The 15,587-nt window shown below is 36.2% G+C and overlaps 2 protein-coding genes across 3 annotated transcripts; both read left to right on the top strand.

Moving 5' to 3' along the window:
* Positions 1-3,178: 3,178 nt before the first annotated feature.
* On the top strand, positions 3,179-8,689 carry LOC139137578 (solute carrier family 2, facilitated glucose transporter member 1-like). The gene is made up of 7 exons (XM_070705756.1): positions 3,179-3,457; positions 5,678-5,779; positions 6,345-6,502; positions 6,802-6,926; positions 7,420-7,535; positions 8,023-8,182; positions 8,438-8,689. Exons 1-7 carry the CDS (start codon positions 3,446-3,448, stop codon positions 8,635-8,637), a joined length of 873 nt encoding a protein of 290 aa, XP_070561857.1. The 5' UTR covers positions 3,179-3,445; the 3' UTR covers positions 8,638-8,689.
* A 191-nt stretch (positions 8,690-8,880) lies between these two features.
* LOC139137577 (solute carrier family 2, facilitated glucose transporter member 1-like) lies at positions 8,881-12,156 on the top strand. Of its 2 annotated transcripts, XM_070705753.1 has the most exons (5): positions 8,881-9,121; positions 9,813-9,914; positions 10,415-10,496; positions 11,021-11,148; positions 11,940-12,155. In XM_070705753.1, the coding sequence occupies exons 1-5, from the start codon at positions 9,038-9,040 to the stop codon at positions 12,093-12,095; spliced, it is 552 nt and encodes a 183-aa protein (XP_070561854.1). In that variant the 5' UTR covers positions 8,881-9,037; the 3' UTR covers positions 12,096-12,155. The 2 variants fall into 2 exon arrangements, with proteins under 2 accessions (XP_070561854.1, XP_070561856.1); XM_070705755.1 differs by lacking the exon at positions 8,881-9,121 and having other exon boundaries at positions 9,130-9,914; positions 11,940-12,156.
* Positions 12,157-15,587: the final 3,431 nt, after the last annotated feature.

Here is a 15,587-nt window from a genome sequence, read left to right as displayed (position 1 = left end):
ATAATGTTAAGAAAAAACGAACAGCTTTTCTAAACCCGATGCATAAAATCTGCAAGGCATTCCAGTAAGAGTATAACTTTACCGCAGTTATAGTGATTTGCAATGTGTATCAAAATCAAATCAAAAGTGAAAACTCCGATCCGAAAATGAATGAAGCGCTCTCTGGCATGCAAACCATAAGAACTTGTATCAGTGTCACGTGATTTAAAAGGCTCGTTTTCAGGAAGTCGAACATATCTTTCCCAATTAAATCTATGTGTACAATAGCTGAATCTCCGATATTATATTTCTTTATTATTTTGATGCCTTTCCGAAATGAACAGTTTCAATCTCTTGCATCGATAAAACATTTCGCCGTAATTATGTAAACCCGATCAAACCAAACAGCATCATTTCCTCCTTGAAATAGACACACTTTACGATGTTCAATCTATTTTTTTCTTCATCGTCAATTGATGTTTTGATCAAAAGTGAGTAAATTACATTTCCAGTGTAAACCACACGAACCTGTTACCTAAATTTCAATGCTATAAACGTACAAACGTGCAATTGGTTTCAAAGAAAAAGATAATGTAATTGTGTAATATGAATATGAAATATAAAAGCAATTGAAGTTGCAACTTTATATATATATATATATATATATATATATATATATATATATATATATATATATATATATATAGTTATAATTATAATTTTATTAAATATGGACAATTTATTGTGACGAATGTATAAGTTTGTATGGTAGCTTTTTCGCAAACTTGTATCAATGAGGACAGCTATTGTTACAATATTCACAAATATCCGAAATCAATAAATATACCAATTGATTCTGACTACGCGTACCTCGTCAAACAAACTTTTTTCATATTTATCACATTTATTCGGTGTAATAAAAAAAAATCAAATACAGTAAAATAAATTTCACAGTCCCTGTAGATTCATCAAAGCATGAAAGAGACAAACATTATTTCAAGTATGGTATTAGAGGTAACCACTTTTTAAAATGTGTTAATAATTTGTTGTTCTTATTTGCTATGTAATATTCACATTGATAAACTCTCTTAACCAGAGACAGAACACCTCTGAATTCTGGATTTACACCATTCAGTTTACAGTAGTAAATGTGTTTTCTTACCAATAAGCAAATAAAATTAACTAATAGCGATTCATCTAGATCTGATAAAATCATACATATTCTGCTTGGCATTGAGTTCAAATTGAGTGGCTTTCCCCATTCAATATATATCTGTCTCCAAAGTGAAATAATAGTTTGACACTTACAGAACAGGTGCTCAAGAGTTTTCGGAAAATTATGGCAGAAAGTCCATATTTCATCAGGAAACGTTTGGGGATTCAATCTATGCAGTTTTTGATTTGCATATAATACATTATGTAACAACTTAAATTGAAATTATCTTATGTTACTGTCAAGCGACATTTCATAATTAACTCATAAAGTTTTCCCCATCGTAAATTACCAAGAATTTTCTGTATACTTACAGGTACAGTAAATACTCTATTAATCAATTCCCTTTTAATTATATGACTTTTCAATGACATTAAAGGCATAGGTTGTTCTGAAATGTAAAAAAAAAACATTTCTTCTGGTCAGTTTTCTTTATTCTTTAATTGATCTGGGATCGCTGAAAAAATCCCCAACGATTTTAATTTATGGATTAGTGACAGATTATTTTTAGCAACATTAGACCAAGGGATAACTCAATTTTCATTAACTAAATCAGAAACATTCATAACGCCATTCTGAGCGAATTCTTCATAGAAAATAGGTTTTCCCCCTATAGTAATATTTTCATTATTCCAAATCAATTGGCTATAGCGTTCTTGATACATTCTTGTTTCATCAGACCAACTGTCGAGGCATTCAGTGAAAAAATTTGAGAACTGAATTGGAATACTCTTGGTTTTGTAATTACATCTAAATAACATTTCGCCTCCAACTGAGTTAAGTTTACTCTTAACAAATAGTTTCCAAGGATGTTTAATGTCTGGGTTTAAGTAACGTTTGATCCACTGAATTCTCTGATGTTTCTTAATAATATACAAATTCGGCATTTTTAATCCACCTTGGCCCACATCTCCTATCATAACTTTCCTTGCAACTTTGTCATTGCCATCCCAAAGAAAATTGTAAATAATCCTGTGAATTTCCTTGATGACATCTTTTGAAATAGCTATGTTATTGAAAGCGTAGGTAAATTGTGAAATGCCAAAGGTTTTAATAATCTGAACTTTACCAAACAGTGACAACTTTCTACTTTTCCAAGTACTGAGATTGTTTTTCATATTGTTCATTGCTTTCGTAATATTATAGCTCTTTGCTTCTTCTACATTATAGGAGAAGTAAATACCAACAATTTTGACAGGAGATGTGGGCCACTTAACCCCGAACAGTTTCTCCTTTCTGTTCAGGCATTTTCCCTGCCATTTTGCTTCAGTTTTCTCAACATTAACTTTAAGTCCTGAACACTCCTTAAAAATATCAAGAACATTAAATAATACTGTGGCAGATTCCTCATCAGATAAGAAACAAGTCATGTCATCTGCAAAGGCTGCTTCTTTGATCTCTGATCCCAAAATTCTTACACCAGAGATGTCTTTGTTGGATCTTATAGATAACAACAATGATTCCAACACCAAAATAAACAACATTGGAGACAAAGGGTCTCCTTGTCTTACTCCCCTACCTAATTCAAAATAACCAGTACTAAAACCATTATTTATGAACAAACTTTCCCGTTTTTCATAATCGGCATCTATTGCACTAAATTTCAGTTTAACTCAACCGAGTATTTACATGTAAGATATCAGCCATCAGAAGGTCAATCACACATTCAGACACATAGACAGACTGACACAGGTACGCTATGAGCTAATGAGTGATACAGACATTTTTATTCATTACCTCAATGTTAAAATTATGAGACCTGTTGATCAAGTTTTTGTAAATTGTTAATTATCAGAGATTTATTCAATCTTATCCTGTCACTTTCAATACGAATGGCTTAGTAGTGTATTGGCCTTGAAGTTACACCTTTAAGGTCACAGTTGACTTCTCAGCACCAGTTAAAACAACTTGGTCCAGTCGACTCCAGTGTATCCACTGTCGGTCAGAGTGATTTAAGACCTGTCTCGCGTTTAATGATTAACAAAGTAAAGGGCACTCGTTGTTGACTCCTCAAAACATGCTGGACGGGTCCAGCGGTTGTCCTTTCACGCATGTTTTAGCACCTTCTGTTGCTTTTTGAGACGGTACATCGACAGCTTGGACAACTTAACTGTTGAACCACACTAATGGTCCGTTGTGATATGTGAGACATCGGTGACAATGGCGATAAAATCTGGGTAGATGTTACCTGTCTGTCGACGCCAACTGTGGTGACAAAATTATTGCTTGAGTCGTTTATAACGGACAGGGATAATGCAAGAACAGGTGAGGCATTTTGTTTGGGGTTAAGTATTGCTCGTAAGCCCAAGCGAGGTCATGTGAATACCTGTACCAATGAACTAAAGTGTCACGATTTGTGACCGTCCACATTGAACGAAGAGGGTCATGTATATGTATAAATTGATTTAAACATTGCCTACACTTCGTGGGCGTATATAGCACGGAGTTCGGTTACTTGGCGGCTGAGTACTCTAGAGCTCTTAAAACGTCAAATGTGAACAATTGAAATTTGAAATACGTGACAAACAAAACTGCCAGTAAAAGTGATCTAAATAAAAGTGATCTCATTAAAATTTGGTCTCATTGGATGAACGTTCGGTCTTCACGCGTACGACTGTTCACGACACGTATACTTTTGTCTTGAAACTATTGTCTTTCCAAACCGATCGGCAAGTTATTTTAAATTCCGCATGCAGTCAGCAACATGCAGTATAATGTCAATTTAGGAGAGCAATAAAGGGAAGATATTTTGACTTGGTGCCATAGACGCGTTGGCAGGTTTCCAGATTTCAGAAAACAGCTTACCACTTAGCTTTATTGCCATTCTCAAGATATTTTCTGGTATTTTGTAGAGTTACATTTGTGATGGTTGCCATCATCAACGTTATAATAGAAGTCATGGATCTGGACTTCTGGACTCTCATGAATACGCTTTGGCAATATTTCACATCAAAAGTTGCTTTCATCCTGAAACCACTTCTCTGACTTCGGAACAGACATTCACAGTGGCATATATCCCTCTTCAATGTCTTTGACAATGAAATTGCAATTGTTTAGTTGCTGACCTTATCCTTTGCTTTAGTTTATTTGGATGCGAAATATGCCGTTATGAGCAAAATAATTCTATGAAAGCACATCTTAGCTATTTTAAGTTACTGTAAGGTTGACCGACCGCTTTGTTTACCGAATATTGAATGTTGTTGTTGTTGTTGTTGTTGTTGTATTGTGTTGGCTTTAAGAGAAGTTTTTATGGCAAAACTGTATAAAGACTTGCGCCATCACGTTCCAAAAAAAGACCAAAGGACATTAAAAATTATGACTTAAGTTCAGTCTGAAGAGACTTTCAGTGTGAACCCTTTCTCTTTTGGAACAATTAATGACGTCACTTTATCACGTGATCATATCCTTCAATGCGTCACTTCAAAGAGTACATAAATAGCCTCAAGGACACGTTTCTAGAAGAAAACTTGCCACTATCGCAGTGAATATCGTATTCACAATGTCATTATATGAACAGCGAGACGCTGTCGTATATTTTTTCCATATTTACACACTGTAAATTATATATGCTCCCTTCTGAAATACTGTTATCCAATTTGCAACTTCCAATCATGACTTTACATCCTCTTGTAGCAATTTCGTTGGCATGACCTACCATTTGTGTTGTGCACTCTGTAGAAGCCAACTACTTCACTACAGACTATACAGAATTGCCAAAATGCCTCATATTCAGATAAAAACTGAATTGTTCTGGGAGTAAAATATCGATATTTGAATACTACATACCACTACAGGTATATTAGGATGTCAGGTGATGTAAAGGTCGTAGAAAGGGGCATTAAATAACTATTTTTTCTTAATTTGATAACCTTTGGCCTCGCACAGGCATTGCCATCTGACCCCTTGACCTCGGCGTTTCCAATCAATTCGACAAAAACCTACTGGCCTTGAAATCTGACCAAATTCTACCTCTATCAAAAATATTTTGACCTTATTGGTCGACTGATCAAAACGCAAATTCGGTTCAATATTTAATTTGATTCTGATAAGACTGTTAGACATCAAATTTATTCAAATTTCACTGACTTACCTGATCCCTTACCGTAATGTTGGAGTAACTTCCCTACATAACTCCCCGTTGCTTGATGTTGCTTTGGATGATTTTGAAGACATACGGTGAACTTGGAGCGGTCAAAGATCTGAAAAGCGTCTAAACTGCTGTATTATTTTATTTGAACACTCTGTTGTGAGCCAATTTAGATTCGGGCTGAACTTGTCATGACCTCGGATAGAATTAACAAAATTTAGAAATGAGGGGAATTATGACATGAGGACATTGGCAACTCCTCCGAACCACACGGTACATACGATAGAATAGATGTGTCATAGAATGAGTCATTGATCTACTCTTATTACTATATAAACCATGGAAATGACGAATTCGGGCGTAATGATCATTGACGTCTTATAAATGCGTCCTTTCAGGTTAGATTAACATCATGGTTAATGTACGCGTCGGTGGTGGCGTCCTTCTGTTGTATCGGTCAGTATGGTTACCATGTTGGTGTGTTAGCGGCACCCACCAAGGTATGTTAACATTTGTTAACGACTCTTGATCTAACGCACTGTGCACCAGAGATTACACTAGTAATAAATCATTCTACTGTGAAATAAAAAGGATGTGATGCGTTCTACAGACTCAGTACGCCCAACTAAGAGAACACGTGATGACGGTTCAAACAAATCCACATTGTGTACAAACGGAAGTAAATGGAAATAGACGTACGTCTATGCAAACGTGGGTTTATTTATACCGTGGTCCACTCGAATTCCGGGTTTGATCTATTGCTTGAATGTTAAGTACACGACTAATCATTTCGCAGTTTATACTGAGCTGAAACTTGTCTGGTCATTTAACTTTACCTGTGTGGAATATTTAAGTGATAGAGATCTACCGAACAGTTAGGACCCCGCCAGTGAGAAACACTCTATATTCAAATATCTATATCAAGAATGATAATGTTTGCAGATCGTTCCTTACTGAAATCTACAGTGGATAATTTCTCGTGACAGTCTTTCCCAGAGAAAAGGACTGCTTCCGGTCATACGAAAAGCAAGCTTTTTAAGGCTCTCGATTTTTGTTTCATTTCAGTACATACAAGACTTTTACAACCAATCGTACACGGAGCGCTACGGTGAAATTACACAAGACATCATGGACTGGCTTTGGGCAGTGACAGCGTCATCATACCTGATAGGGGGCGCTCTTGGGGCGATTGCTGCTCCATCGATAAGCGATATTATGGGCAGGTATGCAGAAAGTCAAACATTGAGGCGTATCTTTCATGGCTTCTCAAATTATTTCACTTCTACGAGAATGAAACTATCGAATATTCTTTTCAAATATTTGAAAAATACGACCGAGCAACGCCTGGCCGCAAAACGGCCAACCCGAATACAAAGGAAATGTTTAATGCAGCACAGTTGTGATTGAAGTTAGGCCTGTTTAACACATAACGAGTTTCTCGTTCTGTGGACACATTTTATAACCAATCTGAGGGGACGGAGTTTGACTGTATCGGTAAATTCATCACTTTCCTTCTTGACAGGAAATATGGCTTGCTATTCGTGAATTTCTTACCCCTGAGCGCTGCTCTAATGTCTGGTTGCAGTAGGATTGCAAACAACTTTGAGCTGATCATCATGTCACGGACAGTCAATGGCGTCTATGGTGGTATGTTGTATGCCAGACAACTATTTTATACGAACGACAAGAACATTGAAAAATGCGCAAAACATCGACAGATGTTGTAGGGCACGAATTCCTCACTTAGGATTGTCGCAAATAACATTGTCTTCAAAGTTAACGATATGAGAAATCATACGACAACAAAAACTGTAAATCTGTTTTGTTCATATATGCATGTTTGTGATATTGTTGCCATCTCGAATTACTTCATCAATAGATTAGAGTCTAATATAGTGTCTTATCTTTTTTCCCAGTTACTTCGCTTATGTCTCTTACGTTATTATATATTCGTATGGTAATCACCCGCTTTGCCTCGTTCTCAAGAAGTATATATTGTCCCATATGATTCAGTACATTGCATAGAGGTTGGACTCTGAACAGGTCCTTTAATTTACCAAATTGTGAATCTTGCAGCTTAGATTTTGTCATTCTCAGGCTACATGTTTGTTTCTGTGACTGAATATTTTCTTCCTTTAAGGAATTGCGTTCGGCATCACACCGATGTTCCTAGCAGAGATTTCACCAATTAAGTATCGAGGCGCAGTTGGCAGTTCCCAGAAAGTGTTTCTGGCCCTGTGCATTTTGTTGGCCCAGGTAATATCTAATACAAATGTGTTTCTACCGTAGATGATGAATTTAGTCTTTTTCGGTATTAAAATACGGCCATACGATTTTCAAATTCAAGAGAAAGGTACAGTCACCCAATCTGTTGCTCTGCAATCACGCATGCGTCGTTGTTGCAAGCACATGTGAACAATTTACCATGTAGGGTAGAGCCATAGACGGTAGAGATCTGTGGTAGAGCTCAGCAAAATTAGCAAAGAAAATGAGTGTCGATGAACTAAGTAGCTGGCTCACAATATTTGTGAGTAAAATACATATTCACTGCATTCCTTATGATTCTGAATCCATTTCCAACCCAAATGCTGAACTCAAAGTCAGGTTGCGTTCATTAAAATCTAAATGTGTTTGTCGGAACTTGCCACAAAAGTTAACAATGATTGTAGAGGTAGTGCTGTAGGCAGCACCCTTCTGATCTGATTTCAACTTCTTGATTATCTTTTTTTTTCACAATTCATAGATTTTAGGCATTTTTGTATTAAACACAGAAGACAATTGGCACATTCTACTTTCGATGACCGGGGTCATTTCTGCGATTCATCTGTTGTTATTTCCGCCGTGTCCGGACAGTCCACGCTGGCTCGTCATAACAGATTTCAACACAAAATCAGCAAAACGAGGTAATATTTGATATTTCAATATTCTGATTACCCCTCCCCAACTCTCCTCATTGAGGTTCAAGTTAATGAAACTTTATAGAGAGACGTCGTTGAGGGCGTTTGGAAGAGATTTTGGATTTTTTAACATCTATAGGGACAATCATTAGCATCAGTCATATTTTACAACATTTCATACTCGGCACGGTCTCTTGACAATAATAAACCATTGTTATCCATTGCCATCCATTTTAACACTGGTTTCATCAATCACGGTAGCCATCAAGAAGTACTACGGCACCTCTGACGTCGACTGGGTGGTCGATGAGATAAATCGCGAACACAGAGAAGAATTAACAGAAGAGAAAGTTGGAGTAGTTGGTTTGTTCACCAATCCGAACTATCGCCGACCTCTCCTGATCAGTGTAACGATAATGTCGTCCATACAGCTATGTGGCATCCCAGCGGTAAGAGTCTGATGGAAACGTACAGTTTTCAAAGTTTAGGCACACCACAAAATAATAAATGTGAATCCCTTTTCTGTAGCCTATTGTCAGTTTGGTCTCGTAAACACACGTTCTTTCAATAGTTAAGCGCAATGTAAGTCCACAAACAAACATACAGATATTGATGAATGTTGATATTTGATGGTTACTGAATCATAATTTCGTTTGACTAATTATCTTTCAGTCTAATCTTGGCACAAATGTCACACAAACTCTACCTTTTTTCGTTTTGACATTCTGAAAATAAACCTTTGGAATAAGTTGATTGATTGCATTAATTCTATTAACAAAGATATTGATAATTACGCTTTCGACACTTTCCCATCATGCATCACTGTTTTCAGCTTACCAATACGCTGGTTTCGTCTTTGAGATGATTTGGCCTAATGACCCGGATGCTGTGAGCTACGCCATTCTCGGTATTGGCCTTGTCGAATTGTTTGCTTCTTTCATTGCTGTAAGTACAGTATACTCATACGACATAGTACCACTTTTACCTAACTCATCGTAACTAATTATAAAGCCAAGTTCACCGCATTCCGATCTGAAATGTCAATTGGAAAGACAGGTGCGTTAAAACTTTCTCCTCTAGGTGATTGGTAAGAAGTGAATTTTGCATTCTACAAGTTTAAACCACCAGAAAGAACATATGTGACGTCATATAGGGGACCATGAAAATGGCCGATGAAACTCTCTGTGCTTAGAAAGAATAATACAACATTCGTGACGGACGAAGCCCATTGCGTTCTGAGGGAGATAGTTTACCTCTGTTGCGATTATGGTAAAAAGAAATTGTACCAGTGTGCCATGATAACGTCTAACAACTTTTTGCACCGTGATGATACTCATTAACCGTTCAGATTTTGTTCCGAATATCGTTTCAAATATCTGTCAACAGCTGAAATTTGCGACAATATATTTCACCAATTTATGGTGTTTTGCGGTTCAATTATTTCACCGTCAATTTTTCGAACTTATTAGATTTCGTTAATGAAAGGGAGAGAGGCTTTGAGGTCAAACGCAAAGAAAATTCTTTTTGCGCGCAGTGCGCGTGCGTGAATTTTCTAATATGCCTTGAGCCAATTATTAGTTTTAATTGACAGTGCAAAACTCTAGAAGATTATACTAATGAAAACAGTTTCTTTTAGATCTTTCTGGTAGACAGATTCGGTCGAAGACCTCTTATTCTCTACAATTTTGCGGCAATGGTCCTTCTGAATGGTATTATTGCCCTCTCATTAAATCTTGCGGTAAGCAAATTGAGTTATCTGTCTGTAGTCAAGAGAATAAATCTCAGGATAAGATACAATATATATATCCGATTTTGTGTATAAAATGTACCTGACATAAAATTATATAACACGTAACATGCGTAATGGGATCTCCTATCCGAAGGGGTATGATGCATCTCATAGTCGATTTTAGACAGATGTATTCATTTATGTTACTAATGGGGTTTGTTTGATGAACAAATCAATTTTCACAAGTCATTATTAATTGAAAATAATCGTCGGCCTGGATTCTTGCGCTATCTAGTTTTGTAAATGGAGAGATGGGCTCATTCAATATTTTCGTTGACGAATAGTGTAACATTCCAAAGTAGTTCGTTATCATTGACTCATTGTGAGCAAAAAATGCGAAACCTCACAATGAATCAGTGATGTTAAAGATTACAGTTACAATGATTGGGGGACTTTTTTAGAGACTAAATCGCCTTTAGCCTAACACTGTATATACATCTATTTCACAGAATCCTGAGAAGGCTGATGCCTGGGCTTATATCAGTATGATTTGCATCTTTGCGTCAATATTCTTCTTTTCAATAGGACCAGGTAATGTGAACCTGTATTTGAGGAAGATTATAAATGAAATTAATAGTTATCGATAGGGGTTTTGCAAGTTTACACTAGCATTACGAGTGGATATGATTTCCAACGAAACACAACGAATGTTCCTCATGTTATCAGACATCTGCAAAATAGCAACAAAGATTGTGAAATGGTATGTTATCAAGGGTTTGAGGATAGGTCAATAACGTCAACACCATACTGCTACATATTAGGTCATCTATATGACAGGACATTCATAGTCGTATTCGTAGAACAAATGTCAGATCAACAAGACCTACACAACAATTTTTTTTAATACATACATGCTTAAAAGAAACTATGTAGTACCCTATCACTAGTTTTCAACGCAACAAATGCTTGCGATAGAGCGCTGCCAAAAATTTTCTACCACCACTAAAGTTTCTTATGTGAACGAGGCTTACGCGCACACTTACCATACTAAATGTTTGCACATTTGTCCGACAAATAGTTTAATTGGACGGTTTATTTCATCTTTTTTCTTCTAGCCACTGTTTACTTCATCATTGTGCCAGAACTTTGGTCGCAGAGTACAAGGCCAGCAGCTGTTAGTTTAGGCGTACAAGTTCAGTGGTGGAGTGGTGTCCTTATTACATTTCTATTTCCATACATGCAGGTAAGCTTTTAGGGTAGAATGCGCCTCGGGGACAGATATTTGGACTCTCCAAAATTTCCAATTCTTCATTTTAAAGCTCTTGGTGTTAGAAAACTTTTAAAGTCTAAGTTTTCCGAAAATTCGAACTTTTGTTTTTCTCTATAGAGTTAAAACAGGGATGTTAAACATCGGTAAATCTTCGGTAATTTGTTACTCGAATACCAAAATTTGCACGGTGACCCCTGATTTTTATTCTTGATTTTGAAAGAGAATGGTTGAGAGATCCATTAAAGAAAGTGTTAGCAAAAGTTTACGTTTTGCACTTTCGAGTTGCACTGTGGTACTACCGTAAACGTTCTGTTACGTTTTAGCAAACGGTGGAAACATATTAATATGAAAATTATTAACGCGGCAACAGCTATAACTTTGGATAGCTCCATCCAACTCCTCCATGATCTTCGTTACTTGTGAAATGCAGTTTCTTGTTCTGTGCTCCAAATCATGTCGAATTACTCTGTTCAATTTTACAATACAAATTACATAATTGTGTACTTTCATACGTTATTGTTGGCATGTGAATTTTAGTCTGAACTGGAATTCATTTGTTGCTAAACTAACATTGCATGATGTATAGACTGGGTTGTTTTTGTGGGCATAATATGATATATTTCGACTTTCAAACGTACAATAGAAAGTAGCAATATTTTTTTTATTTAGGGTTTGTACTTGCGTGTTGCGTGACAATGTCACTTACCTGATTCCTGTGTCGAGTCTGATGACCACTCAGTGTTAGTTCATTTCCTGTTTTACAGTCTGGCATTGGCGCCTACATGTTCTTGATCTTCATGGTGATCATGATCTACTACACCGCCTTTGCTTATTTCCTGGTGCCGGAGACCAAGCAGAGGAGTTTTGAAGCAATCTCCACTGGGTTTCGTCGAAAACCTAGAAAAAGGAATGAGGACTGAAGCGATATGGACTACCATTTGAAATCAATTTAAAAAGTTATGAAGGACATCCTTTACTTTATGTCTAATATATATATATATATATATATATATATATATATATATATATATATATATATATATATATATATATATATATATATATATATATATATATATTTATTATGTATGTATGTATATCGAAGTATACAGATGTTCTCATGGGACCTTACAGTGCTCCAGTCGATGCTAAGCAGAGCGTTATAGATATATTTTATATATATTAGACATAAGAGACATAAAAGAACACAGACATATATATATATATATATATATATATATATATATATATATATACACTTTGCTTAATTTTTGTGTGGAGTGCCATTGTTTTATGTATTTGAGGTACAGTTTAGGAGGAACAACATTAGTAAAAGTTTTTACCTTTTTTGAAATGGTTTTCAGATTTTGTGAGCAACAATGGACATAAAATACACAGGAGAACACAGACAGTAGTTTACTCAGTGGTGAAGTCTTTCTAGGATTCGGGAGACATGTAGGTAGTGGGTGCACAGGAATGGAGGCCATTATTTAGGTAGTATGCGCCTCTGAGTCAGATAACTGGATTCTCAATTTTACAAAACTTTTGATCTGCCATTTGTACGGGATCATTTTAAGCTATTGGAGTAAGTAAACTTCCCAAAGGTTTATTTTTGTGAAATTTAAAAAGCTATTTTCCCCAAAAGAGTCAACACAGGGATGTAGGCCGTTTTAAATTTCAAACATCGGTACATTTAAACTAAAAGGTTTCTCATTTACCACAGTTTGCACGGTGACCCCTGATTTTTTATCTGACTTTGAAAGAGAATGCTTTACAGAACTAAATCTTTCACTTTCAACATAATTCATGACGAAATGACAAAGCTATTTCTTTCCGAAAAGTGTCATCGTGCAGCAGACAGTACCTTGCTTATAGTCCAATTGTAAACCGGAAAACTCAGAGTTCAAGTCTGAAAATAATATGTCAGTAAAGCGAGGATTGTCGGTTGCTGACTGTAAATCCTATAAGACAATTGTTGATGTTTAAGGTATCTCACCGATGCACTCACTGTTGTACTGTAGCAGGTATCAACTTCTTGTAAGGGCGTAGGTGGCGCTATTTGCTGGCGGCGGTGTATATAACATTGTCGAATTTAGCTACTCTTGATGATGGGGTTAAAGTTTCCCTTCAATCCTATGTTATGCAATTAAAATGTTATCTTTCTTCATAGATGAACACATTATATTTCTCTTATAAGCTGATGAACAAAGCTGAGGAGTTTGTCACAAAAATTTCAAGCCTTGCAATAATTGGAGGAGAAGGATCCGTCCTGAATGAATTTACATGATGATACTTTACTGATTTTTTTCCTTTTCAGACAAGTTGCATTGTAATTTTGTTAAAACGCTAGACACATACACAGTTGTGTAGATTTGTTTTCTTTGCCAACATGTTGGAATAAATTTATCTTTTTGCCAAAAAATGGTCGAAAATACAGCGAGAATATGAGTCAGTCCGAAATAGACCAGATGAAATTTCGATAATTTCTTTGGCATGTAGATAATCTGCTACTTTCCCTGTTTTCAAAAATTGAAATTTGATCGTTGTGTGTTATTCTAGAAAATATAATGAAATTGTTTTAAAGTCGAGTAAGTTATACTGCGTTGTCAGTTATTATGACTTTTTACTGCTGTTACTACGTATCATCCAAAGTGCGAAAGTCGGACAATTAAATGACCGAAGTGTGAACTGTTCATTTACATTAAAGGCGTGTGCAAAACAGACAGACTCTCCTCTTATCCTTCTGTAATAGCAGTGACGAAGCGTATTTAATTCTCGTAAATGATCTGACACCCTATAATTCTACAAAGTATTATCCTTGCTGTGAGACGACCCTGCCCTCGTAATGTACTTTTTGAGACACGACTGCTCCAGTTATTTATACTAATCTCATTCATCTCATTCTTATAGGGTGAATATTTCTCTATGCAATGAAAATGAATAATAGACGACTATCGTTCGTAATATATTTGCTGCAAATCAAACGTTACTGCCACCTAGTATATGAAATTAGGGAGCCGTCATTAATTACTGACTGGGGGTCGGAGGAATGGAAACACTGAAATTTCGAGTAACTCCCTTGCCAACCATGATGAGTTTGAGCAACCCCTCTGTAACTCACAAATTTTGACTGAACACCCCCCCTTAGAGAAGCTAAATACCAAAAAATGTATTTATGAAATTTACGAAATACAGCAATAGTGAAGACCTTTCAAATCTTGATGTACCCTGCTAGATTATCAAGGTGAAACCAACAAAATTAAATTCAAAGTCACTACAAAATACAGATAAAAAAACTCACACTATAACCAGTAACCAACCATATAGTACTGTTTAATTTCGATTGGTATCATGACAGGATTTTCATTAGGATATCTGACTGGGCAGAATTTGAAAGTACAATGGAGTACACGCCAGAGGTTGAGGGGGAAAGCATCTGAGGGGGTTGTCCCCTATCTTGCTGGAAAAATTATGAGAATCGGATGTGTGAAATAGTGTAGTCTAGAGCAACCTGAGAGGTGCTTTTAAATGTTTTACTAAGTAAAACTGTTAGAACACCCCAAGGGCGGAGCACGAGGGGTCCTCCTCTTGTATCGAAAATTTTGAGAAATTGACGTGTTTAATGGTGCAATCTTAGAGGTGTTTCAATTTATTTTGCACTCAGTAAAACTGTTTGAAAATGACATTGAACATTGATATTTTTATTACATTTTTGTATATAAGTGTTTCAGTTACAACATTCAACAACCAAAATTCACAACAATTGGGTTTTGTCCTAGATCCTGTGAAAATTTTGTGAAATTGATGTGTACAATGGTGCAGTCCGATGCAATCTTAAGGTATTCAAATTTGTCTGTTATAAGTAAAACTGTTAGAACAACCCAAGGGGAGAGCACGAGAGAGGTGTCCCCATTCGCATCGAACAATTTTGAGAAATTGACGTGTGCAATGGTGCAATCTGAAAGGCGTTTCAATTTATTACGCACCAAAAATTTGGTAACCCCCTTCTTCCTCTCCACATTTTGAGCAAGTCCTCTTGAAGCTTTCAATTTTTTTAATGACCCCCTCACATTCCTCCGACCCCCCCCCCCTCCGCCAGGCCATAAATAATGACGGCTCCCTTACTAATGATTGAGAAAGATAACCTGGCGACACATTGTTGTAAATGGATGAATATACTACCAACAATCACTGATAATTTCACTGTACTTACACCTTTATGAGAAGCACTATAACCTTCCATGACTTACACAATAAACCCCTGAATGCCGAAATAGTAATTCGATAAGCCTTGTGTAACAATTTATTCTATAATATACGATCATTTTAAAGAACATTGTTACCATAACCTACGTACGAACGAGCATTGAGTGAAAATACAACATTAAGGTAAAGGGCGACGAATTCGGACA

The sequence above is a fragment of the Ptychodera flava genome, chromosome 7 (assembly GCF_041260155.1).
Source record: "Ptychodera flava strain L36383 chromosome 7, AS_Pfla_20210202, whole genome shotgun sequence".
In the NCBI taxonomy this organism is placed as follows: Eukaryota; Metazoa; Hemichordata; class Enteropneusta; family Ptychoderidae; genus Ptychodera; species Ptychodera flava.
The sequence above is the reverse complement of the archived record's forward strand: the minus strand, read 5'-3'. Positions and strand labels throughout refer to the sequence as shown.

Excerpts from the sequence above, each read along its gene's own strand:
- LOC139137577 (XM_070705753.1), top strand. The coding sequence starts at position 9,038 with ATGATTTGGCCTAATGACCCGGATGCTGTGAGCTACGCCATTCTCGGT. Across the intron at positions 9,122-9,812 it reads TGTTTGCTTCTTTCATTGCT|ATCTTTCTGGTAGACAGATT; the intron begins GTAAGTACAGTA and ends AGTTTCTTTTAG. Across the intron at positions 11,149-11,939 it reads TTCTATTTCCATACATGCAG|TCTGGCATTGGCGCCTACAT; the intron begins GTAAGCTTTTAG and ends CCTGTTTTACAG.
- LOC139137578 (XM_070705756.1), top strand. Across the intron at positions 5,780-6,344 it reads TGTTAGCGGCACCCACCAAG|TACATACAAGACTTTTACAA; the intron begins GTATGTTAACAT and ends GTTTCATTTCAG. Across the intron at positions 6,927-7,419 it reads AGTCAATGGCGTCTATGGTG|GAATTGCGTTCGGCATCACA; the intron begins GTATGTTGTATG and ends TCTTCCTTTAAG.